Source organism: Pteronotus mesoamericanus, unplaced genomic scaffold (genome assembly GCF_021234165.1).
Source record: "Pteronotus mesoamericanus isolate MK-2021 breed Mesoamerican mustached bat unplaced genomic scaffold, CSHL_Meso_final contig_68, whole genome shotgun sequence".
NCBI classification, from domain to species: domain Eukaryota; kingdom Metazoa; phylum Chordata; class Mammalia; order Chiroptera; family Mormoopidae; genus Pteronotus; species Pteronotus mesoamericanus.
The window spans coordinates 15170099-15195198 of record NW_026555234.1 but is presented as its reverse complement, the minus strand read 5'-3'; the positions used below and the strand labels follow the sequence as shown (position 1 = coordinate 15195198).

The following is a 25100-nucleotide window of genomic DNA, read 5'->3' as shown; positions in this document are numbered from 1 at the left end:
TCATAATGGGCACTTAATAAAAGCTTATTCACTTCCCCTCTCCTCTCCACTCTTTTCTCCTCTTTCCTCTTCATCTCTTTGGAGAGAAAGCAGTTAGGGAACAGGCTGCCTCTGGGCCCAGGGAAACCAAGCCCCTCAGTTGATGGGGAAGGAGCAGCTCAGGCCAGGGCCTTGAAAGGTCGGTGGCAATTTCATAGGCAGGTAGTTTCTCTTGCTGCTTCAGAGGAAATGTGAATCATCTGTTGTCTGGCTTCCATTTCCTGGGAGGCTGCAGGCCCAGGAAATCTGTGGTTTGAGCACTGGTGTGGAGATCAAATGAAATGGCTATTGGCGGTGGAGTGTGTTGCTAGGACCACTGACAATTATCTCTTGAGCCAAATGACTCATCGTGAGCTGGCTGCTCAGCCCCCCAATTGCATTCAGCTCATGAAATGAGTCGAATTTCCAGGCACAGGGCGATTCTTCCTTAGCTGTGCTGGGTGCAGAGCACATCAGGACCCGGTTGGGGGAGGGGTGGCAGGGGTCCAGCCTGTGTTCTTATGTCCTTCTCACAGATGATGGCAAGGAGGCCCTGAGGTGCCGACTGCTTGTGTGCGTGACAGCTAATGAGTGGCAGAGCTGATCCTTCCGCCCACATCCTGCTGTTTTCCCAGGTGCTGAGGCGGTTCCAGCACCTCCAAAGCACTGGTTTCCCCACACCCTCCCTCAGCTCTCCCTCACCCGGCTCTACTCCAGGATGATAGAACAATCGGGTCAGTCTCATGGAGTGTCCCCGTGGACAGGTCACCCAATTTCTCAGGGCTCTTATCTGTAAAATGTGGATAACAATAAGTAACTCACTTATTGTTAGGATGGTGAAGCAAGGGAAAGATTTAAAGCATTTTGCAAATTCTGAATGATTACATCAGTGTTATTAATGGTGATGACAGTAACAACAATAGTGGCCTGCCTTCCTGTGTAGTGAATACCCCTCACTGAAAGAGCGGACGTGAAGGATGATGTTCCAGAAGAGGACACCTCGGGTATGAGTGAGGATTCCTGTCGCCCTGCTTTGTGGGGAGGTCGAACTGGTGACATCTTTCCCAGCTTTGAGATTCCATGATGGTCTTGACCAAAGGCTAAAAACTCAAAGACCCGAGCCAGGCAGAAAACAGTTGGGTGAAGCAGGAGAAATTTGGAGTTGGGAGTAAGGAAGTGTTGAAAGCTGAGGAGAACTGAAGGAAGCTGAGGAAGTGGCAGCTTCCTCATGTAGAGAGAGCAGCTGCCACTGAGGCCAGCGAGTAGTTACTACTCCACAGGTGTGTGGGCCCACTGCTGCTAAATATTTATATCTGTATCAACATACACACACACACACACACACGTATATATGTACATATATGTATTTTAAACAATTCAGTCTTTTTTTAGTATATTCAGGGTTGTGCAACCATTGCCACAATCCGTTCTAGAACATTTTCATCACTCCAAAAAGAAACCCAATATCCAATAGCAGCCACTCCCCATTCCTATTTTCCCTCAGCCCCACCCAATTACTCATCTATCTTCCATGTCTATGGATTTGCCTATTCTGGACATTTCATATGAGTGGAATCGTACAATATTTAGCCTTTTGTGACTTGCTTTTTCACTTAGTACAATGTTTTCAAGGCTCATCCATGTTGCGTCGTGTACTACATTTCTTTTTACTGCTGCGTAATATTCCATTGTGTATGAGGTCTGGACAAAGTCTAACCATTGTTAATATAACGGGAGTGGTTTGTGCAACATCGATGTAACCTGGCAGCCAGGGAGAGTGGACTGGAATGGGCATGTGGAACAATGGCGATGTAACTATACTAGTCAGTGGGGGGTGGTAGATGCCATTGAGTGAGCATGTGTACTGTGTGGCTGTCGCATTCAAAATGACTGAGCAAGCAGAGCAACAAATCTGCATCAAATTTCACGTTAAGCTTGAACATTTCTCCACAGAAACTATTTGGATAATTCAGAAGCCTACAGCTCTGGGCAACTGGTGATTGGCAGCTTCATCATGACAACGTGCCCTCTCATGCATCACGTCTTGTGCAGAGTTGGGTTTTTTGTTTTTTTTTCTGTGAATCATTAAATCACCCAGGTGACTCGGTCCCCTTTAGTCTAGACTTGGTGCCCTACGGCCTCTGGCTTTTCCCAAAACTAAAATCACCTTTGAAAGGGAAGAGATTTCAGATCATCGATGAGATTCAAGAAAGCATGTTGGGGCAGCTGTTGGCGATTGGGACCTGTGTGAGGTTCCAAGATGCCTACTTTAAAGAGGACTGAGGTGTCATTGTCCTATGTACAATGTTTCTTGTATCTTCCAATAAATGTCTCTCTTTTTCATATTACATAGTACATGGCTGGATACTTTTTGGACAGACCTCGTAGATTAATTACATTTTATTTATCCAGCAATTGATGGACATTTGAACTGTTTCTACTTTGGGCTATTGTGAATAATGCTGCTATGACCATTCATCTATAAGTTTTTCTGTAGACAGGTGTATTCTTTTCTCTTGGGTATATACCTGGAGGCCGCCAAATATTTTAACATTTCAACAGAACCAGAACCAACAGAACCCTGCTCTCCCTCTCTTTCTCTCTCTCTGGTATAAGCACACAATTTAAAAATATTGACTCAACTTAAAAAATATTATGTGGGCCAAACACAAAACATATTCAGGAACCAGTTTTCAAGTTTGAAATAGACCTTGGCTCTTTGGTCTGCAAAAAGGAAGAAGTAAACAAGCTGACCCCCATGGATCCTTTTAACTATAACACTTTACTTTCTTCATATTTTATTAAATTATCACATACACATACATTCATTTGTAAATAAAACCCATATTTATTTCCCAAGAGATTTGGATGTAACTTACAACACTGACCTAATAGAACAGTTAAAAGTCAGAAAGAGAGCTCATAATGGTACACGAGCTGAGAGGGTCAGTAGGAGACTGAAATTTAGTACCTAGCTCCCTGGTAGGTGCATGCATAATGTAGTTTAGAGGAGGTACAAACCTAGGCAATAGATAGGTTTTGGGACCACTGGGAATAGCCACTTATTTAGGAAGACATTGTTTTGTGCTGCTTTTGTGTGCTCAGGTTTGAAAGGTATGTTCCTTGCTCTGAGAAGCTCATGTCTCCTGGGGAGACACACAGATCCACACAAGTAGAATCCAGGGAAATAAATGCAAAGATAACTTTGGTATCTCGAGAAGCACTTTGGAGTTTGGTGGTGGTGGGTGGTAATCCACAAGAATCAGAAAAAAATATACTGGAGATGGTCGATTGACCAAGCTCTTCGAAGTCATGTGACCTATCGGCTCCATCACTAAGGCTGTGTGGCATTGGACAAATTATTTCGCGGTAATGAATTTAGTTTCCTCATCTGTCAATGGGGACTAAATAGTACCTGCTTTACAGGTGATTTTTATTTCAATTAAAGAAAAAAAGTATTTAACACAATGCCTGCCTTGCTGTATATACTGAATGGGCATCATTTATTGTTATGATATTTGTCTTCCTTAGTGTTTTGTCATCTGGGCTGAGAGTGTGTGTGTGTGTGTGTGTGTGTGTGTGTGTGTGTGTAGTGGGAGAGTGGTTATGAGCTGAGACTGAACCTCTGGGAGCATCTCATCTGGGCTGTGTGTGTGTAGTGGGAGAGTGGTTATGAGCTGAGACTGAACCTCTGGGAGCATCTCTTACCTGAGCCTGCAATTCATACCAAGTTCATGGAAATGAGTCTCCTAGTGTCAGCGGTCCAGTGGGAAAAGCCAAGGTCAAAAAGTCAGAAAACAGAGGTTAGTAGGTCAGTATCCAGGCAGGAAATTAGAGATAGATGTCACAGGAAACCATAACTCAAAGGTAAACAGAGTGGATGTTCTGGACCCACATCTGTGTGTCTGTCAAGTGTTGTAACCTGTTTCTTTGCAGTGATGCTGGGACAATTGACGTATCATTGAGCTAGGGAAGGAGGGGACAGAATTAGTCTAATGGAAAAGGGAGTGGATGTTGCCCCGGGTGAAGGAAGCAAGGGTGCAGGTGCATTGGGAGAACCTGCTGTGTTTCAGAGCCATGAGCAGCTTGGTGGGGGAGGTTGGGAGGCAGGGGAGGGGGCAGAGCACAAGGGGCTCTGACTCTCAGGCTCAGCGGTCTGCTGTTCATTCTGAATGTACCAGGGATCAGGGAAGGGATGCCATTGTCAGACTCCGGGGGTAGAAAGCTCCCTCTGGCTGCTGTGTGGGGCTTGACCTGCAGGGTGACCATCTGACAACAGAAAAAGCAGTTGTGTAAGAGCAGAGAAGCTGCGTACTTTGAACACAGGGTAGTCGTTGCATGATTTATTATACTAGCAATTACACTAATGCCAATTCTCTGGAGAAAGTTAAATGGCAGAGTCAGGGCTCAAACCCAGTGGAAAATGTTCCAGAAGGGAATGTTTTAAAAAGTCTTCAAGTAAAAAATTGACACCAAAAAAATGAAGAGGGAGATTTCATTAGAAGAACCACCGAGATCAATTTTGTAAAAGTAAAAATAAGAGTCTCTGTGGATAAACTTAACTTATTCCAAAACTGAGATAAGAGACATCTTCACTTTTAGTACAGAAGCAAGGATTTCTTTCTTGCTTGTTAGCTGCTCGAATGTATTTCCTGGCTTTATTTGGGCAGCAAGCATGTTACTGTGATTAACTTGTATAACACGGTTTGTGAATGCTCACACCCTCGTCTGATCAATGCCTTTTATTAGTGCTTTGATGATTGTATTAGTTTCCTGTTGCTGCTGCAATAACTTGCCACAAACTTAGTGGCTTAAAACAACACACATTTATTATGTTACAATTTGAGAGGTCAGGAGTCCAACATGGGTCACGTAGCTAAAATCATAAGGTTGGCAGGGCTGTGTTCCTTCCTGAGTATCCTGGGGGATAATCTCTTTTCTTGCCTTTTCCAGCATCTAGAGGCTGCCAGCATTTCTTGGCTCCTGGTCCTTCATTTTCAAAGCCTGCAATCACATCACTCTGACCTCTGATTCTGCCGTCATATCTCCTTCTCTGACTCTTACTCTCCTGCCTCCCACTTCCCTTATAAGTCCCCTTGTGATGACATTGCGCCCATCTGGATAATCCAGGGTATTTCCTCCATCCCAAAATCTATAACTTAATCACATCTGCAAAGGCCCATGTGTTCCCAGGATCTGGAGATTAGGACGTGGACATCTCTGTTTGGCGGGGTGGGGGTGGGGTGTTACTCTGCCAACCACGGTGGTTGTTAGTATGGGAAAACCGTGTATATTATGCAAGTGATGAGAAATGGGCTCACATGCCAGTGAGAGGATGCGTGGGATGGTTAAACCTGACCCTCCCTGGGGCCAGGCACCCCGTTTTGCACACTGTCTCCCCCCACTGTCAGTCCCGTGGCCTCTGAGTATTCATTCCCTTATCTGGTCATTGGCATGTTTATCTGCCCACCCTACGAAATTGCTCTGAGGACCAAGTAAGTGCTAGTATGTGCCCATAACTTTGAAGAGTGACTGGCGCGTCGTGACTGCTCATTAAATACTGACTGTTATTATCGGATAGATGGGTGTCCTGTAGTCCTTTTTTTCCTGTGGTCACATTTATTATAGGCAACATCTGTGGTGTGTGTGGGTCGGGGGGGCAGTGGATGTGGGTATGTTGGGGGAGTTTGTGTGTTTTAAGAAAAGTTTGATTCCTTACTCCTAGGATTTGTCATCATCTAGAAAGGAAAGTGCTTGACAACAACTGAGCTCCCCTGGCCAATTAATGATGTTAACTTTTAATAGATGTAACTGGGATATTTTCTAGGACTACCAAGATTTTCATGATATATTCGATAAAACCTGCAAATAGAAATTGTAGGTTATGTTTTTCAAATATTGTGTGGGCTATTTCATGAGGGACTTAGCACTGGTTTTATAAAAATCATGTATTTTCTACCTCTTATGAATAAATACTTAGTTATTTGATACATGCTAGCCTGATTAGTTTTAGTAGCATGCAGATACATATTGTTTTCCTATTAAATAGAAATGTTTGAGGGTGAGGGCTAATGAAATTCATGAAATTATTTCTGACTTCTAAACATAATTTTTATTTAATTATTCCCAAAGCCACACATCAAAGTGAGATAGACACGTTCCTTAAGCTTAAGGAAAGAATATCATGCCTTCTATCATATTTCTGTCTCCATAAATAACATAATTTTAGCAAAATACCATACCATTTTACTGCAAATCAAGTAATAAGAAACAGCATTATTATCCTGTTTTAACACTGATTTTAAATTAACTATACCAGATCTACATCATGTAAACTTGGCTGCTTTTCAGTAATCTACTTTATATGATGCATTTCATAATTTATTTTTCAATGGTTTTTACAATACCCTCCAAAATGAATATTAAGGTATTAACTTTAGTTAAAAAATAAAGTCACACTTTTAATAACAAGAAGTGCATTTAAGTTGCACTGATTGGTTTGGCAATTAGATTATATGATGGAACATTTTTGATCAGGTGAATGAGCCAAATCTGATGCTCCAAGATTTTGACAAAATTTTATTTAAGACATGCAACAAGATAAAAAGCATTAAAGGAGTTTTACTCTAAAAGATGTATGAAAAATAAATATTTTGATTTGCTCAACTTCTACTGAGACAAATTTAACGAAGTGCCTCTGAGTAAAAGGAAAACAGGTAAAATAATAGTAACTTAAAATACTTGGCCTTTTTAGTCTACGTCACAGAATGAGACATTAATGATTGAATAATAAATATTGGATTGGTCAAAAAGTTTGTTTTTTTCTGTATGATTGCTCTAATGGCTCTTAGTTGTCTTTAACATATTCGAAACGATTTTATTAGGTTGTATTGTGAGAGCTGTCACATTGGCATGTATTTAAAAAAGTTTATTAAAATTGGTGAATTTTTGTGTAGCCATTTTAATATTGAAGATGGAAGAAAATAAGTGACATTTTTGGCACATTATGCTTTATTATTTCAAGAAAAGTAAAAATGCAACTGACATGCAAAAAAAGATTTGTGCAGTGTATGGAGAAGGTTCTGTGACTGATTAAACTTGTCAAAAATGGTTTGTGAAGTTTTGTGCTGCAGATTTCTCTGACTGGACAATGCTCCACGGTCGGGTAGACCAGTTGAAGCTGACAGTGATCAAACTGAGACATTAACTGAGAACAATCAATGTTATATCATGTGGGAGACAGCCGATACACTCAGAATATCCAAATCAATAAAGTTATTGGTGAAAATGAAAAATGTGACTTTTATTTTATAGGAAAAAACCATACAGACTTTTTGGCCAACCCAATACTTTCTCAAATTAGATGATTTCCAATTATTTACTTTCAACAAAATTGGAGGAAGACCTAATCAAAATGATAGATGTTTAAGAATTATTGGTCACATCTATGAAGAAAAGAACAGGAATAGAAATGATTCTAAACCTTGTCACTTTCTAACAGGAAGCAATAGTCGTTCCTGAACATATGAACTAGTTGCAGGAAAATATCTTGACCCATCTCATTGAGATATATTAAAAATTACTTTAAATATAATTATATGTCCAAGTAAAAATATATTGATAATGTTCTGGTTCATTTTGTACTGCTAATAACTCGTGATACTTAAATGTGGAAGATTTTTATTTCTACATTTAGAAACTAGTGGCCAGATGAAAAAATATTCAAGTGTGAAAGAAATGCATGTTTGTGTATTTTTAAAATGGGTGATAGGTGGATAGGAAATCATTAGGGTGTTGCTGAGGTAATAAGTCCATGTAGTTTATTTAAAATACTGATCCAACTGTTTTTCTTTTCCAATGTCCAATTTTATGATACGCAGGGAACCTTTTGCAATCATTTAATCTGAATTTGAAATGGTAGATCAAAGTATAGGTAAATTAAGAATGTGGGCAGCAGTATGGTTTTCAAAATTCATTTTTAGGGAGGATGAGGGTGACAGATCTTGAAGTCTGCAGACCTGGTTTCTCAGTGGACATGAGCAGGTCGGCCCTGACCTGGGCGTGCCCCATGCAGGCTGGCTCGGCAGGAAAGAGAGCCTCAGCCCCCCGGGCATCATCGCCAGGCCTCCGTCGCCCTCCTGATTACTTGATTTGATTAAACATGACTATTTTCTCCAAGTGTATTTGCGGTCACTCTGTACCAGGCACTGTTCTAGTAATTGGTTTACACAAACTAACTTATTTAAACCTCATAAAAAAACACTTGTGACATAGGTTCTGCTATCATCCCCATTTTACAGATGAGAAGTCTGAGGCACAGAGAGATTAAGTAATTTGCTAAAGGTCACACAGCCAAGGAATGGTGGAAGCAGAACTTCTTACATATTTGATATTCCCTTTTTTTAAGGGAGCAGAAAGAAATGATTCTGGTCTCTGTGCATAGGTGGACCACCCTTAGACTCCTTTCCCCACAACATGCTGTGCACTTCATGCCCCTTTTTCTATACCCAACACTTGCCTGGATTCAAGGAGACTGGCTTTACCTATGGGGATCCAAAGAATCTAGTTTTGAGATGAAATAGAATTGAATTTGAGTGGCCTGTTTATTGACACTGGCTTTCCTAGCCATGAATCATTATATAAATGTCTTATTCAGATAGGAAGGCTGGGTAATTAGTATTGCAGGTCTCTAGTAAAGGCCTCAAAAGCATCAAACCACCCCAAGAAATATTTTTCCTGGCTTCCTCCATTCAACCTCATAACTCCAGTTTCAGAGGTTTGGAGTGGGCAAAACGCTCTTACGGTTTCCTTTTTAGCAATGAGGAAAACAAATTACCCAGAGAGCGCAGCTGAGGGGAGAGACCATCTTTCTGCCGTCTCTTGCCACTGCTTTCTAAAAGACTTCCATTGGGTTTGCCATTCGACACAGGCACAGTGTGTCAGAAAGGTTGCAAGAACTTTTGAGGGTGAAAAATAAGTTTGTCAGCTTGCAAAAGGAAACTGCTTTAAAAATACAAACCCCTCCTGAAAAAAAACAATTTCCACCCTACCCCCAAAGAATATACCTATCTAAAAAAAGAATTCAGCACTTACAAATAGATTAGTATCTATTACTTTTTTTTGTTTGTTTGTTTTTCTAAGCAAGCTAAAATTACATATGGACAACTCTGGGACATTTCAATATCCTTAATATTATCCAGGGTACTTTACAGCTGTGAGCCAGTCCCCACTCCAACCTATTGAAGAGGTCAACACATCATAGGCTATGAGACCTGGTAAGACCAATGCGGGGATCAGCCAGCTCCTGCTCTGCCACTAACTAGCCTTAAATCTGTTAGAAAAACTTCCCCAAGCCTCATTTTGACCCCTCCAAGGATGAAATTGCCTTCTAGTTGTGTGAGTTTTTAGAAGGGTGAGGAGATAGAACTAAAGTGAAACACAAGCTTTGGCTTTAAAAGAGCTTTGTCGGCGTTAGGTGCTCTTAGTGGCAGAGGGGACACATATCTGTGTGTGATGGGATAGACGTTATTAGTATGACCCTCCACCCCGATTCTTCTCCTGTCCTTTAAAATGGAACTAAATAAGAAAAAGTTGGGATATGGAAGAGGAGAGAGAGAGAGAGAGGATAGTCTTTCTGGTCTAAGGGTAGAGAGCAAAATATGGAAGTAGCCGCAGTGGGTATGGGAGAATTTAGGAGTTCTAAGTGTTGCTGGGGAATGATGAATTGGATCCTCTTTAATTTTGTTTTGAAAGATGCAAATCAGGGAATAAAATATTTTTTTAAAAAAATCTCCTGTGGCTATTTGGACTGTGCCTCTTTGGATATGACCTTGTGCTGATCCTGGACCTGCCATGTGGATTTAGAGATGGCAGGAAATTCAGGAGAGAAATCTTAGCAATAATTGACACATTTTTCACTAAGTTTTTAGGATACCTAAGCAGAGATGGTTACTGTTCATGTTGGGCTATTTTTGTAATGAAAATAGATTTTGTAGGGAAAATAGACAACATCCTTGTTACGGTCTGAATGTGTCCCCCTCACCCCTAAGGGGATGACATTAGGAGGCGGGGACTTTGGGGACTGATTAGGCCATGAGGGTGGAGCCCTCATGAATGGCATTAGTGCCCTTGTCAGAGAGCCTTTCAGAGAGCCCCCTCGCCCTCTGCCATACGAAGGTAACAGTGATAAGAGAAGGAAGCAGGTTCTCACCAGACACCACACCTGCTGATTACTTGATCTTGGACTTCCAGCCTCCAGAACCATGAGAAATGCATTTCTATTGTTTATGAGCTACCTGGTTTATGGTATTTTGTTATAGCAGCCCAGATGAACTGAGATAATCATATTAGAAAATTTGAGTTCAGGTCTGCACCTTGGCCTGCACCCTGAAGAATGGTCAGTTTATGTGCTCGTGCTAAGCCAGTTTCCAGACCAGAGTGGTTTTGAGGATTGAATGAGATCTGGGAAACTCATCCATTCCAGCGTGTTCCACATTATAGATACTCAAAAAAAGTTTATTAATTCAGAGTTATAGATTAAAATCCAAATGTAAGTGCATTTTCGTTGAAGTAGTCAAGGGGCCCTAAAATGTTTAAAATGGGTGTAGAACATTAAAATTGCATTAATTATTTTGAATCCATTTTGAAAGCTGGTTCAAAAATCCATGAGGAATGTTTGGCGAAGCCATTTTTAAAAGTTAGGGAGAACCAATGTATTTTTATGAAATTACTTTGGGCTCCCGTGGTGCTACACAGTCTCTGCCTCCCCCACCCTGCGCACAGGAATGCTCATTTATTCCTTACGCCGGCACCTGAGGCCCCACTCTGTGAAGAGCGTTCCTTCTCACTCGACAAAATGCTAAATCCGACTACAAACTAGGGCCATGCAGTTTACAGAGTGCTTCCCCAAGCACTGCTTCTTTTGAGCCTTCCCACAACCCTGCAGTGTGGACATTCTCTGCTTTTTTTTTTTTTTTTTTTTTTTTAAATAAATGAAGGGCAAAGTGCTTAAATGTCTTCTTCCAGGTCCCACATCTAATAAGCGATAGTGGCAGCCTTCAGACTCAGGGCTTTTGACTCTCCACATCCAAGGCTCTTTCTGTCTCACCATGTGTTATGGTCTGAATTGCGTCCCCCGCCACCTCCAAATTTATTTGTTGAAGTCCTAACCTCCAGTACCTCAGAAAGTGACTGAGTTTAAAGACAGGGCCTTTAAAGAGGAAATTAAATCAGAATGAGGCCATTCCGCCATCTCTAATCTAATCTGACTGGCGTCTTTATTAGAGGAGGAAAGCAAGATGCCAGAGAAAAGGTCATGTGAGGACTTAGTGAGAAGGTGGCCATTTCCAAATCAAGGAGAGAGGTCTTAGGAAAAACCAAACCTGCCAACACCGAGATCTTGGACTTCTAGCCCATAGACCTGTGAGAAAATAAATCTCTGCCCTTTATGCCGTCCAGTCTGTGGTATGTTGTTATGGCAGCCCTGGCCCTAACACACCAGGGCATGTGTCTCATTCTGGCACTGGACGTGTCAGTGGCTCCCCCGGGCCCTAGAGGGGGTCTAATTCCTCTGCGTGGCATTTCATGCTTACGATTCTCATGGCTGCCCCCAATCCACTTCCCTCACCTCATCAGAACTTCTTACATCCTCAATATCACCTTTCTTCCTTTGGCGATATTATTTCCTTCCTATCTTTAGCGGTTGAACTATTACCGAATGAAGTCCCAGGTCAAAAAGCACCCTCTCCCTGACCTCCCTCATTCACTTGGCTTCCAGTAATCTCTTACTTAAGGTAGGGAGAACACACAGCCTCTGGGTTTAGATTTTTTAGCTCTGCTACTTTTGAGCTGTGTGACCCTGAGCAAGTTACTTAACCTCTCCAAGCCTCCCGCTCCTCCCTGTGCAGAGGAACGCCAGTGGTACCTCTCCAGAAGCACTGGGAAGAATGAGTAAGGCAATGCCTGCGACCTTATCCTGAGTGCTGCTCCTCCCCGGCATTGTAAACCTTCAGTGTACACAGTTTACTTTCTGATTACTCACACATCATTATGCTTAGTATTTTTCAATAATTTTTATTTTCATTTAATTCTTTTTCTTATGGCTTAAAGCTTTCATAGTATTTTATCTGTCCCAACCTAAAAGCACTCAGGTCTTTTATTAAAAATTTTAATTTTGTTGAAAATTCCGATTATTGAAGTAATGCATGCTCATTGTAAAAATTTCATGTAAGCACAGGGAAACAAAGAAGGGAAAATCATTTATAATCCTGCCATCTGAGATATCCACTGTTAACATTTTGCTGTATCACCTTTCATATTTTTCCATGTGTAAATGCGTGGTTTTGGAATTTAAAAAAGTGATCCCAGGAAGCACATTGCTTGTGTAAAGTGCTTTTTTTAAGAGGGTGGTTATCTGTCCACATTAGCAAATACAGCCTGCATCAGAGGTTCACGCCAGTGCCTTGTCCTGACCCAGCCTATGAGCATGTTTTGTTGATTTTACACAGCGTTACAAAAAAATTCAGCTAACTTTAAAAAACAATCAGGATATTTTACTGAAAAATCACATTCTCCTGCTTTGGAAAATCTGCAGCTCGAGCCACACTGGGCTTGTGTTCCAGGAAGCCAGCCGCTGGCCAGCACTGAGGAGTGCTTTGACGTTGCATTCCTGCCCCGTGTAGATCCCTGGTCTTACATCGCCATTCGCAATGGTCATGTAGCATTTTCTGCCTATTTGTGAATACATCCATTTTCCTCAACTAGAAGAAGTAATTTGAGGACAGGGCCTGTTGTACTTTATCTTTTAACCCTTGGGCTCTCAGCACCTTCCGCTTATTAAACTCTTAATAATTAGGTTACATAAATACTTGAGCGAGTGGCCTCGTTTGTGACATTTCAGCAGTCACGTTACTCCAGGAGTGCATGCAGGATTCTGGACTCCACCAGGAGCACTGGGCTTCTTTTGTCCCTTGCAGTGGCTCCCACGGCTGTACTCAAAGTGGGGCTCCAACCACTGTGGTAATGGGGGAATCTGACGTCTTTTCTCCTGGAGGAGCCCTGAAAGCTTTCATAAGGCAATACCTGGTAATCACTTTACTTCCCACCAAAACACAGCCAGCTTTCAAGCAGAAGATGGCGGCTCTCAGATAATACCATTAAGCCTTTCTCTAATGTTAGAAGAGAGTAAAGAAAAAGGAGTCTGTCATATCATCCGCAGTGGCCGCACTCGCTTTTTTGTTTCTCTTCCTTGTCTCCTAAGCATCTTGAGTGTGTCTTAGAGCCGTGGGGTGCGTGCGTTCTTGGTGGGCGTTGGCGCTCTAATTGGAGGCCGGGGTTTAGGGACAGCGGGGACACTCCCTGCAGCCCCACCCTGCGGGCAGCACGTGAGGCCCGACCACAGGGCGGGGGGCGGCCCCTTTAATCCTGCATCGGAGCCTTGGCTTCCAAAACCCGAGCCTCCAAAATTTGGACTTATATAACTTATTTGTTTATTTTTAAGCCAGCCCCGTCCAAGTCAAGAACACTTGAGACTCCCTTTTAGAGGAAATTTGGAACCCAACATTATCATTAACTAAATCAGCAAGCAATGGTTCTGTAAAAATACCAACCGGCATAGTTCCGAGGACTTTTATCGTCATGTTCCCAGCGGAATTACATTGTGTGGTGGTTTCTCTGGAAATTTTTTCTGGGGTTTTATCTCTGTCTCTCTCTCCCTCATAAACCATGGCCTGAGTCTAAGGGGGGCTGAACTTCCTGCTGAGCAGGAGCACCCTTCACTTGACAAGGGACCATGTTCTATGATTGACCCTGGTGATTCTCTAACTAGTTTATGGGGTGGGGCCTCTAAAAGACATACTGCTCTTTGTAGAGCATGGCGAAGCAGAAAACTTGATAAGACACATATCTTTGGGTTACTCAGATGCCCTTTTATACCAGATTCTAGACAGGAGGGAGCAGGTGCCAAGAGTCTGACAGAAATGTATGTAAAGAAATGATCATTGCTGTTATTTCTATTAGGGAAAATACTGGAAACTCTCTAAATGTTTAGCAAGAGGAGGAAAAAAAATAAATGATGACCATTTTCAGTGCATCCGTTAAAGATTCATCAAAGTCATAGAGATTCTTTGGAGAGTCTTTAATGATGTGAGATAAGTGGTGATGATTTGTAAGGTTAAAAAACATTGGAATACAAAGTCACATATGAAGTATGAGGGCAATTATCTTTATGGACAGAAATCCTTAGGAAATAATATCACAATTTTAGGAGAGGTTATATCTCTGTGTGATGGGGTTATGGGTAGTTTTTATTATTTCCTTATACTTTTCAGCCTTTTCAGCCTTTTCCACCGTGAGCTTTTATTGCTTTGATCATCAGAAAATAAAATGATTCTAAGGCAGCCAACTTTCCTGGTGGTGGCACATTCAGGCCCACATTTTCTTTACCATTTTCCTCAGCCCTCACTACTCTCTATCCTCGCATGACTTCTCCAGTGAGGATCTGGAGGAAAAGGCTGGGACTTAGGATGTTCCCCAATGCCCAGAGCCACAGCAATTTCTCTTGGCACACAGAGGTGTGTGGGCATCTAGGAGCCGCACATGTTCCATCCAGGTTCCTGTGTGTGGATTCATGGAGCTTCACAAACTGAAGAAGGAAACCAGGCTGAAGGGAACTTTGCGTCTACTGATTAGTCCCATCGTCGGGCAAGAAAGAGTTGTAGCGGGATACCCCTTCCCTCTTCCTACCCCCACCTTCTCTGCTCCCCTAACACAATGTTGACCGTAGTGCAGATGGGTATTCTCAAGTTCTGGTGAGGCAGCCTGGTTCAAGCAAGGTGACAAGTCTGCTCACACTGAGCTTTGAAGGTTGTCCAGCCCAGAGAAGACTGGTTTATTCCTTGGGCCAGCTCATTCCTTCAGTGCTGCGGGTTTCCTCTATGTGTTAAGTGGATGTAACATGACTCTAAGCTTCTCTTGGAGCTCTGTCCCGTGACCTCATCTACCACTACCACCGCCTGTACACATGGCTGTGACGTGTTCTCTCCTGGCGTTGAAGGATAGTGTTGAAGGGGGACTTGAGCTGAGAATGAGGAACAAGTCTTTTCTTAAGAATATTTATAGGAAAGAAGCAGAGCCTTTCTAGCTACCAAGCATGGTGATAATTCAATTACATCCAACAACTATTTGTTGAGTGATTAGCTACAGTTCGAATAAGGCATTTAAAAATCCCTCCAAACTCCTTAGAGAATGCTTAGCCTCCTCCAGTAGCATCCCATTTACCCTTTTCCTTTAAGGCCTGGATCCCCCGTGTGGTGTTAGGAACCAGTATTGGTCTTGAAATCAGTGGGTCTGGGTTGAAATCTTATCTCTACTCTGGCACTTACAAGCACTGTGGCTTCAGGCAAATTGCTTAATCTCTCTAAGCCTCACCTCCCCACCTTTAAAATAAGAATAACAATGCCAGCCTCATAGAGTTATTCTTGAGCAGGGTTGCTGGATTTAGCAAATACGAATAGAGATACCCTCCCCCCAGTTAAATGGGAATATCAGACAAATAAAAATAACTCTTTAGCATAAATATGTCCGAAATATTGTGTGGATATACTTATGCTAAAATTTTGGTCATCATGTATCTGCCATTCCAATTAAACTGGGCGTCCAGCCTTGTACCTGCCATTCCTACCCTTGAGGTGGAAATAAAGGAATTTACCTGAGAGTCCCTGCTCATGGCTCAGTGAGTGCTCTTCCCACTGTACCGTCCCACAGCACGAGTAGGTGTTTCCCTCCTCCAGGGCAGAGGAATGAAGACTCAGCGACCAGCCTGGTGCAGGGAGGGGGTGCTGCTTGGGGAGGCCATTTCCGCAGGAGCAGTAAGAGAGCCCAAGTCATGCAGGCTGCTGGGAGCTGAACCTCCCCTGGCGGACACTTTGAGGACCCTAGCAGATAGTGCCCCCCGGGCCTGTGCCTTTAGCACATTGCTCTGTGTCAGCCTGACGGTGGGGGTGACACCACAGGCCCAGGAGGAGCCCAGATGGGGGTGCCAACCACAGGCATCACCCCTCCATGGGCTTCAAAGGCCACCTGTTGTGTTAGATGGGCTTTCCTGGGGGTAATTTTTTTTTTTTAACAAAGAAGGGGTAAATGTAACTGACACCCCAGAGACCGCACTGCAACTTGGGAGAAACCCAGGGTGTGTGCTGCCACAGGCCTGACCCTCCTCGTGTCTCCTCCCCACTGCCTCCCCTCTAACCGGCACCCCCCCCCCAACCCCCAGCTCTTGAGGTGGAGGTGGACAGGTGGCAGGCCCACGCTCCAGCCTTTGTGAGTTTCACAAGCTGCGCGGGCGCCCCCAGAACCTAAGCCCAGGGTATAATTTTCCTTTTCTGATCATCTGAATTCCAGGCGAGGAGCTCAGCTGTCATCGGCGTCAGGGAATTTTTTCCAGCAGGACTGAAATTGGGGCCAAGAAAGCGCGGGCATGCAGAAGGCATTTTTTTTCCTGCTATTCAGCTGCGCTTTCCCTTTAGTTTGGGCATTAGAAAATGGTGCCTTTACCCACAGTCGTAGATGAAAGTTTTGAATGTCATTACAGTGGAGAAACACGTGAAGGGAAGCCATCACTTGCTGCATTTCCCAATCTGTTATGTTTTTCCCCATGTCTCCCCTTGCCCAACTTTTTAAATTAGAGAACACTGTAATATCTCTTTTCATACATGTATTTAAAGCTAAGAAAAATAAAATTATTTCAAGCCATGCCCCGTGTACAAAAAAAGAAAGAAAAAAGAAAAGTAAAGTGACACCTCCGCTGTTCGAGTTTCCACTTAAGTTCGCACAGTCAGCTCATGACTTCTATTTTGGAAGAGAAGATGTAACATCTGACTATTATTTACTAGTTTTCTCTAAGTTAATTTACTTTCTAATTTTTTTATTCATCCGAAGAAATAATATCTTTAAAATCTAGGGTTTGATGTGCTATATATGTTATCCTCCCTGGTATATGAAAATAAGTGTATGCTATTAAAAGTTTTAAATGCTCATCTGTGTATCACTTAGAACTGTCTTCCGGAGACACAGCTCTACCTCATGGAGGTATTTGAAGCCAGGGATTCCTATCTACAGCCAGTTTTGAGTGAGATGTTGTCTCCATTTTGGGCACTGGAGTTTGCACGTGTGAGCCCTCTGTCCTCCCAGGAACTCTCTAAAGAAGGTATTTTCATTGGTCCCACTTTACAGATAAAGAAACTGAGACTGAGTGAAGTCAAGAAAAGGCCATCTTGCTAGTAAGTGAAAGTCAGATTCAGATCAGAACAGTCGTTAGTTTAGAGTCCATGCTATCACCTCTCTCTTTGAAAAAAGTATAGGTATTGATACCACCACTTGCCGGGAAAAAAGCAGGCAACAGTGCTGTTGAAGAATGAGTTCATTCAGTACTAAGCGTTAAGTGCATTCTTCCTGTAACTTCTAATGCATTGCGTGCAGTTCCCAAATTGTACAGGGGTTGCATTCCAAAAGTTGATTGAAAAGCAATTTCCCCATCCTCTTCCTCAAAGGCGTTTTGCACACACCTCTCCTATTACGCTCGGCACATTGTCTCTCAGTTGCTTACGCGTCTCTTTCCCACAGGGCTCCAGGCTGCTCAAGGGCAGGGACTGTATTTACTTTGGTATTCCCAGCACCTAGCACAGTGTCCAGTCCGTGGAGGCACAAAGTATACATTCGTTGTATGAAATTACAAGTCATTTGTTTGGAACTCAGCACACATTTCCCCAGAGAACGCATTACAAATGGAAGTGGAAGTGTAATGTTGCCAACCAGCCCAGAAGAAGTTTATTTAACCTACCTTGTAGCCTACTGATAAGTTGTTTGGAGCCATGGGTATAGGGTCAGACATAGATGAAATTTCACATGGACCAGAGTTCATGTTTAACACCCTCCAAAGTGCCTTTGCTCCTACATCTTCCATCCGTGGACATCATGTCTCCAGGCTTCCTACTCAATATCCCGGGTGGTCCCTTGCACAGGTCTTCCCTGTGCTTCCTCTGAATAACCTGTTGGCCCTCCTTGCTAATCAAAATTTTCATTTACTGAGTGCAGCTGAACTCATTTGATTGTCAGTCGGAAAAGAATGATTGAATTAATCCTCACTCCTGTGTGAATGGTTGCCCTGACATCCTTCCACCTTTAGCCCCTCTCCCCTCAGTGCCGAGCATGTGACTATTTATAGCACAGTAGTTAAGATTATAGGATTTGGAGACAGATCTCAATCTGAATCCTGGTTCTAACACTAAGTTATGTGGCCCACGTAGATTAACTGCTGTGAGCCTCAGTTCTCTCGTCTGTGAAATGGGAATAATCGTAGTTATGTAGAGAGCTAATGGTTTTATTGTACTTATCAGTGTTACATCACATATTAGGCACAGTTCTAAGGACTTTGTATTCATTGATTCACTTTATCTTCACAGCAACCCCATGAGTCAGCTACTCCTTATTATTGTTATTAAAAGATTTTTAATGGTAAATTGACCATTATTTATTCCCTGCCTTCAAAAAAAGAGGATTTGAGGCAAATTGCTACATTGATAACAATTTCTGGCAGCATGGATGGGAGAGGACAGTCCTCCCCAGAGGAGGTGTTTCAGGGGGCTGCTCCAGGTCACCTGGGGCTGAAATTCATCTCTGAGTCCATTCCCTTAAGCCATTCCTGTTTCCACAGCTTCTTTATTTCCTCTGCCTCAGAATGTGCCAAATCTGCAAGTGGTCCAAGTTTTTTTTCTATCCCCTTTCTTTCTTTTTTAATTTTTTCACACAGCCCATGGCAGCTGCAAGGTGGTGGGGGCCAGGCGGATGACAGCAGCTGTTTGTATGTATGGGACCTCTGTAGTCTTTCTTTGTGAGTCAGGGGCCGTCTGTATATATCAGAGGCTACCACCTGGCAAGACATTTAGTTCCATCTATGTTATTTAAATGTTTCCTGGATGATATCATAAATGCATAAGGATGAGAGGAACTTCAAGATGTTGATTTCCAGCCCCTCACTACCCTCCGGCCTTGTGCTGAAACATTCTAGGGCGATTTATCCTCTTGTGTGCAGACAGCTTTGGATTTGCTCTCCAGTCCTTCCCACTTGCCAGATGCAGAGATTTTCAAGCCAGGGGGGTATGCGTTTCAACAGAAGTAACAGTGTAGTCGTGGAAAACACTGAGCAGAGGCCAAGGCACAGGCAGGTGTCAGGCTTGCCACTCAGGCCCCTCGCAGTAGAATCCTTGTGAGGGAGTAACTTTGCTTCTCTGGGCCTCAGTTTCCTCTTCTGTCAAACAAGGTGGGTGGCCTAATCTGTTTCTGGTGGCCCCTGAGCTTTAGGGCCCTGATTCTCTGATAAACGACTAGGGAAGGATGGCTGTCCATCCTTGCTGATGTCACCCTGGGGAGGACAGTCCATCATGACCCTTGTTAGCCTTTTCAAATGTTTCCTCATCCTTAAAATCGAGAAATTTCCCCTGTATAACTAAAAATTTCTTATAATTTGAGTTTTTTGGTTGTTGTCATTGTTATTAGGACTTCTGAAAATATGAACAGAATTTTACCCTACATTCCTATTACAGTGACACTTTTATACACATACAGTGACATGTCTGTTTTTACCTAGATAATTAGTTTTCAAAGACTTAGTAGCAATATTCTATTTTTATATTTCAGAGCTATTTAATATGCACCATTTCATTTGAACCTCAAACTAAAAATTGGAGGGAAATTATACTCAAGTTTATATGTGAAGAGATTGAGGATGAAAAACTTAAACCCCTTCAACACGTATCTTATCCCACAGATACTATATAAGTGAAAGAGTCAGGCGGAGACCCAAGCTCAGGTCTTTTCACTCAAAGTCTAGTGCTCAGGCCACGAGAACACATACTAATTTAACCCTCTGCCCCACCCCGACCAGCCAACACATCAGCTCCCCTGTTTGAGTTTCTGCTGTGTCCTGGGTACTTAGCGGGTACTTGCATTCAGGTCTCGAATGCTTGAAACAAGGGTTCAAGGAAAGCATTATCATACTCAGTTCAGAAATGGAATAAATGAAAGTTCAGAGAGATTAAGTATTAAGTAGCTGTCTGGTGGCTAATGTGTGCTGAAGGCAAACTCAAACCCAAGCCTGTTCTTTTGACAGTGCTGCCGTTCACTTAAATATGCATCACCCGAAATGCAATCCAATATAGTTTAGTCTTCAGGATTTTCTAGGCCACGTGAATTATTGTTCCATGAAAGAACAGTTAACGGAAATTAGAGAAATGGGTTGAATCCCATTCAGTCAACTCAGACCTCACTCAGCTGCCCTTACATTTTCCTGTTGTCCTTTATTCTACTTCATGGACTTTAACTTTTTAAAACATTATTTTCCAGTCTTTCAAAAATATTTTTTTGTTGCTTTTTTCCTGGGTCCTCTTAACGTGTGTAGTTCAGTTTTATAAGATTGGCATTTAAAAAGTGAGCATGGTAGTCTTAGTTAGAACTCAAAGGATGGCCAGTAGTAAAATGGGATTCTAGCTTACTTCCTTATTCCCAAATTCCAGATTATATGTCCCAGGATCATTTTATGGTTATTCATAATCCATTTTCCTGACCATTTTACCTAGTTCACTCTTGTCCATTTTGTATCTGTATAATTCATTTCCTATTGCTTTTTTTAAGTTTTTATTTTTTATTATTATACTTCTTTAATCCTTCCAAAGACATGCTTATTGACTTTAGAGAGAAAGGAATGGAGGGAGAAATAGATTGATTGGTTGCCTTTTGCATGTGTCCCCACCAGGGACCAAACCTGCAACCCAGGCATGTGCCCTGACCAGGAATTGAACCTGCCAACTTTCAGTTTCTGGGATGATGCGCCAACCAACTGAGCTACACTGGCCAGGGCTCATTGTCTATTCTTAAGCACACTAACTTTATCTGTGAAATGGGGATAGTGATTCCTCTCCTGTCCACACCTCTTAGCTCTGGTGATGTTCAATCAAATGATGTACAAAGAAAGCACTTGGAAAAGTAGGAAGAACCATAAACACCGAAGATTATAATATATTTTGCTTTTGCAAAACCTAAACTATAGAAATGAAGTTAAGTAATCAGGATTGTTCAGTTAGGCTAAGATTTGTATGATCTGGATTTATTATCATATATAATATGTAATTATAAAATAATTTCATTCATCATTAAGTGACTTTAAAAGAAAGAATTTGTGTGCCTCATTTAGAGTACTTTCCTACCACCGCTAAGGTGGGTTAAATACCCACCCCTCCTGTGCTTTTTCACCCATAGGCTTCTCGGCTGCTCTCCTACAACACCTCACCCTTTCTGCTATTGTTAGGGACCTTGCATTAGCCTTTTCTTATGGAAGTCCCCACATTTTTCAGTATAAGAGCACATTTTTTTTAAGGTTAATCTGTTTGTGCACCTCCACGATGAAAATGAACTTCTGGCATTCACTGACTGAGAAAATCCTCCATGACAAAAGGACATTACAAACAATAAAACTTTTAAATGGACTCATATTTGATCAATCAAAACCACATCCAAATGCTTTGGGAAAATACACAGACATGACTGAGATGTTATCCCACCAGACGTGTTTACGAACACTCGGTAAATATTTGTCAGATGAGAGCACAAATAAGAAGAGAATAAAAATTTGCAGACAATGCTTGTGGTATATGTGGATTTGTGACCCTTTGTCACAACTTCATTCCCCAACCCCTGCTCTGGCAGCCAGAGCTCAGGGCTTGGAAACCACTTGTATGGTTTCCCAAATGCCCAGTATACAGTAGGCATTTGTATATCAATAGTTGTACACTGAACATAGGAATGAACGAATGAATGCTCCTTTGTCTCCCAGTTCGATCACAATTTTGAGGATAGCAAATATGTCATAGGCCCTCTGCAGCACCTTCAGAGCCCAACTGAGGAAATACCGCCTCCTTCCAAATAAACGACTAACTTGATTAGTATCGCCCATGAGCAGATATATTTTGGGAGGACCTTATTAAAAAGGAAAAATCTAAAATTTAAAGGGAATAGAGATGCCTTTGATTCTAGAAAATTCCTTTTGATTCTCTGGAAGGGTAAGTAAAAGCAAGTATGAAGTTAGAGAGAGACGAGTAGATGTGGGATTTCCTAAGGAAAAGCACTGTCGTTGGCCCTAAGGCAGGGAGAGCATCTTGTGAGTGGAATACAGCCCCCTCCTTGGAAGTCTGCGTCAGGGTCCTGCTGAGTAACCAGAGGGCACCACAGAGGGGAGGCAGTGTGACCAGAATGCTCTCAGGCAGAAGTTGAAATGGCGCAGGAGATGGTTAGCTCATGACAATGCGAAGTGGCAGAGGCAAAAAGCAAGTTACTTATCCATAAATCGTGAACTAAAGCAGAGTACATATTTTTATGGGCAGTGTGACCTAGAGAATGTGTTAGAGGGCTCACTCACCTCAACAACGTGGGATAGAGCAGTCCAATCATCTTGAAGACAAACCCTTGATGTGGGCTCTCCTTGGAGGCTCAAGTGTCCCGATATGCTGTGGTAAGAGCCTCTTGCACCAAGTCTGGTGGCTACTTCACCTTGTAACAAAGGAAGTGAAAGTGTCAAGATGAAGAGGACTTGAAAGTCAACATTCTCTCTAAGGGGAAAAAAAATGCAGACACAAGCCCTTTAAAAAAAAATTTGTGGGGTGGAGGGTTCAGAAATGCTTTGATTGTAGAGAACATCTGTAAAGACAAACAAGAAATAACCTTTCTTATTTCTGTTTTTTTTTTCTCCACTGAGCCTGAAATCTCAGGCCTGGTTTTTACATACGAGCAGCCCGGAAATAAATTACCAAAGGAAAAAAAGGAAAGAAATGATGCTGCAGCTGCTTTTGGTTCATTTGACTTTCTTTCATGTTTCGTGGCTGCCTTGATATTCCTGACCTCAGTTCCTTTTGTTGAATTGAAATCACTGCGTGAATTGGATTCCCTAGTCCTGGACCGGACCTTAACCATAGTTTGGTCCAGATTCTCAGTTTTGTCACTATGAAAGCTGAGGCACAGTGACGTAAAGCACCATGTCACAGGTCTTTATAACCCATCACAGCACACTCACTGTGGCACAATAACCCCCAAGTTAATCTCTTGAACAGCAGTTCAACCCAGGTGCAACATAGCTGTGGCCTTTTTAGTCTCCCCATCTGTCCCTCTTCAATGAGACATGTGTCGGCCAAATGGGATACTTCATCTGGAGTGAGGGGCCTGGGTGGGGTCTGCTGGCTTTGGCGTGGATGGAGTGGGACTGGAATGTAGTCAGACCTGCGGTGCATACTAGATAGGACAGTGTATGACAAAGGACGCATGCAGTGGAGCCTGACTGCCCAAGATGTCCTGGTCCTGCTGCTTAGTAGCTGTGTGACCTTCAGAAGTTACTTAACTTTTTTTGTGGCTCAGTTTGTTCATCTGTAAAATGGGAATGACATGGTATCTCTTATCTATGACTGCAGTAAAGATTAACTAGATTAGTTCATATGAAGTACCCAGAACTGTGCTAGATAGATGACAGATACTTGGTGGTAAAGGCTCTTATTATTATGATTAATGTATATTATGATTATATCTTCACCTGTAGAACAATAGCCGTGTCACAGGATTATACAACTGAAGTGACATATGAATGTGTGACTAATTGAAGTAAGGCGATGAATGAATTAGCAGTGTGATCTTGGGCCACACTAGATCTCTGGCCCTTTCTAGCTCCTCTTAAGTAACATCATGCAGATCAGAGATTAATTGGCCTTGCCACAGGGTGACCAGCTTGTCCTGGGAACACCTGATGCAGGTAGACTGGAACAGTGGTGACCCTGGGCCTGTGACCCTTGTTATGCTGTGAGGTACACTAACGATTAACCACTTGGGCCTTGAGGTCTCCTGTCCTGTGTCCCCTGCCTCACCTCATCATTGGGGAGTGAATTGAGGGGTATGTGGCCTAATTCTAGGAACAGATGGCAGACACTATTGATTGTTTATGCTAATTCATCTTCCCTCATCACCATTTTCCTTACTGACAGAGTCCTAATTTTATTCTTTTGCTCATTCACTGAGTGGCCTTGTGCCCAGAAAAAGTGACCATAACCCTCGTTCAGTAAGGTGGGGGTGGCTCTTGATTAATCTAAGCCAAGCATGCAATTCTAGTCTCCTTATCCGTGACTAAACTCATAGGGGACAGTTGTATGCACTGGTATTATACTACCAGCTGTTAAAATACTGAGGTGCTTTGTAAAGGTGGGTAAAGTTGTGTTGCCCAAGTGCCCTGCCTCCTGCCTTAGGGTTCTTGTGCTAAACCTCCCTCATTCAGCTACTAAAAGGTTAAAAACGAGCAACACTGGGGGCTTCCTGGGCCCTGGCTCCAGGCCGCCTGCTTTGTTGGCTCAGGGCCCTTGCCTTTGTGTCTGTTATTTATTTTGTAGAATATCTTGCCTGTATGTGACCTAATTCTGGGGACAGGTGGCAGCAGTAATAGGTCTATCCAGTTTCCTGAGGACAGAGGTCCCGGTGGCAGCCATCGGGGCCCAAGGTCATGGTGTTGGTGTCCACAGCAGCAGCTACAGTGATTCTGAGCCAGGCTGGCTCTGTGATGTGATTCTAGGTAGAGCCTCTGAGCCTCACAGTGCCCTGGCTTTTTAAGAATTACAGCCTTTTAATACATTTCTTTTCTGCTCAAAATAACTATGCCATTTAGCGTTTGCATGTACCATGGCACCTAAAACTTAGTGTTATAAAACAATAACCATTTTTTTTAAAGCTGTGGACCATCAACCTGGGCTTGACTGAGTTGGGTGCATCTGTGGATCGGTAGTCAGCTGCCTGGTTGGCGGGGGCTGGCTGATCTGGGGTGATCTCAGCTGGGATGGCTCATTTCTACTCCATGAAACTCTTCATCCTGCAGCAGACGAATCCATACTTGATCATACAGTGATCGTATAGTGATCACATGGTAATGGCAGCCTTCCGTGGGAAAGAGAGTGGGGGTGTACAAGGCCTCCTGAGACTTACAGTTGGCGCAATGTCACTCCTGACCA

At 42.7% G+C, this 25100-nt stretch overlaps 1 protein-coding gene across 2 annotated transcripts in view; it reads right to left on the bottom strand.

Moving 5' to 3' along the window:
- Positions 1 to 22616, bottom strand: part of RBPJ (recombination signal binding protein for immunoglobulin kappa J region) — a 199863-nt gene extending 177247 nt beyond the window's left edge. Inside the window, exon 1 of one of the 2 annotated variants that reach the window (XM_054582012.1) lies at positions 22484 to 22616. In XM_054582012.1, coding sequence (XP_054437987.1) covers positions 22484 to 22515 — 32 coding nt within the window. In that variant the 5' untranslated portion in view covers positions 22516 to 22616. The remainder of the gene's footprint in view (positions 1 to 22483) is intronic. The other variant, XM_054582015.1, reaches the window with a different exon arrangement.
- Between the last annotated feature and the right edge of the window lie 2484 nt (positions 22617 to 25100).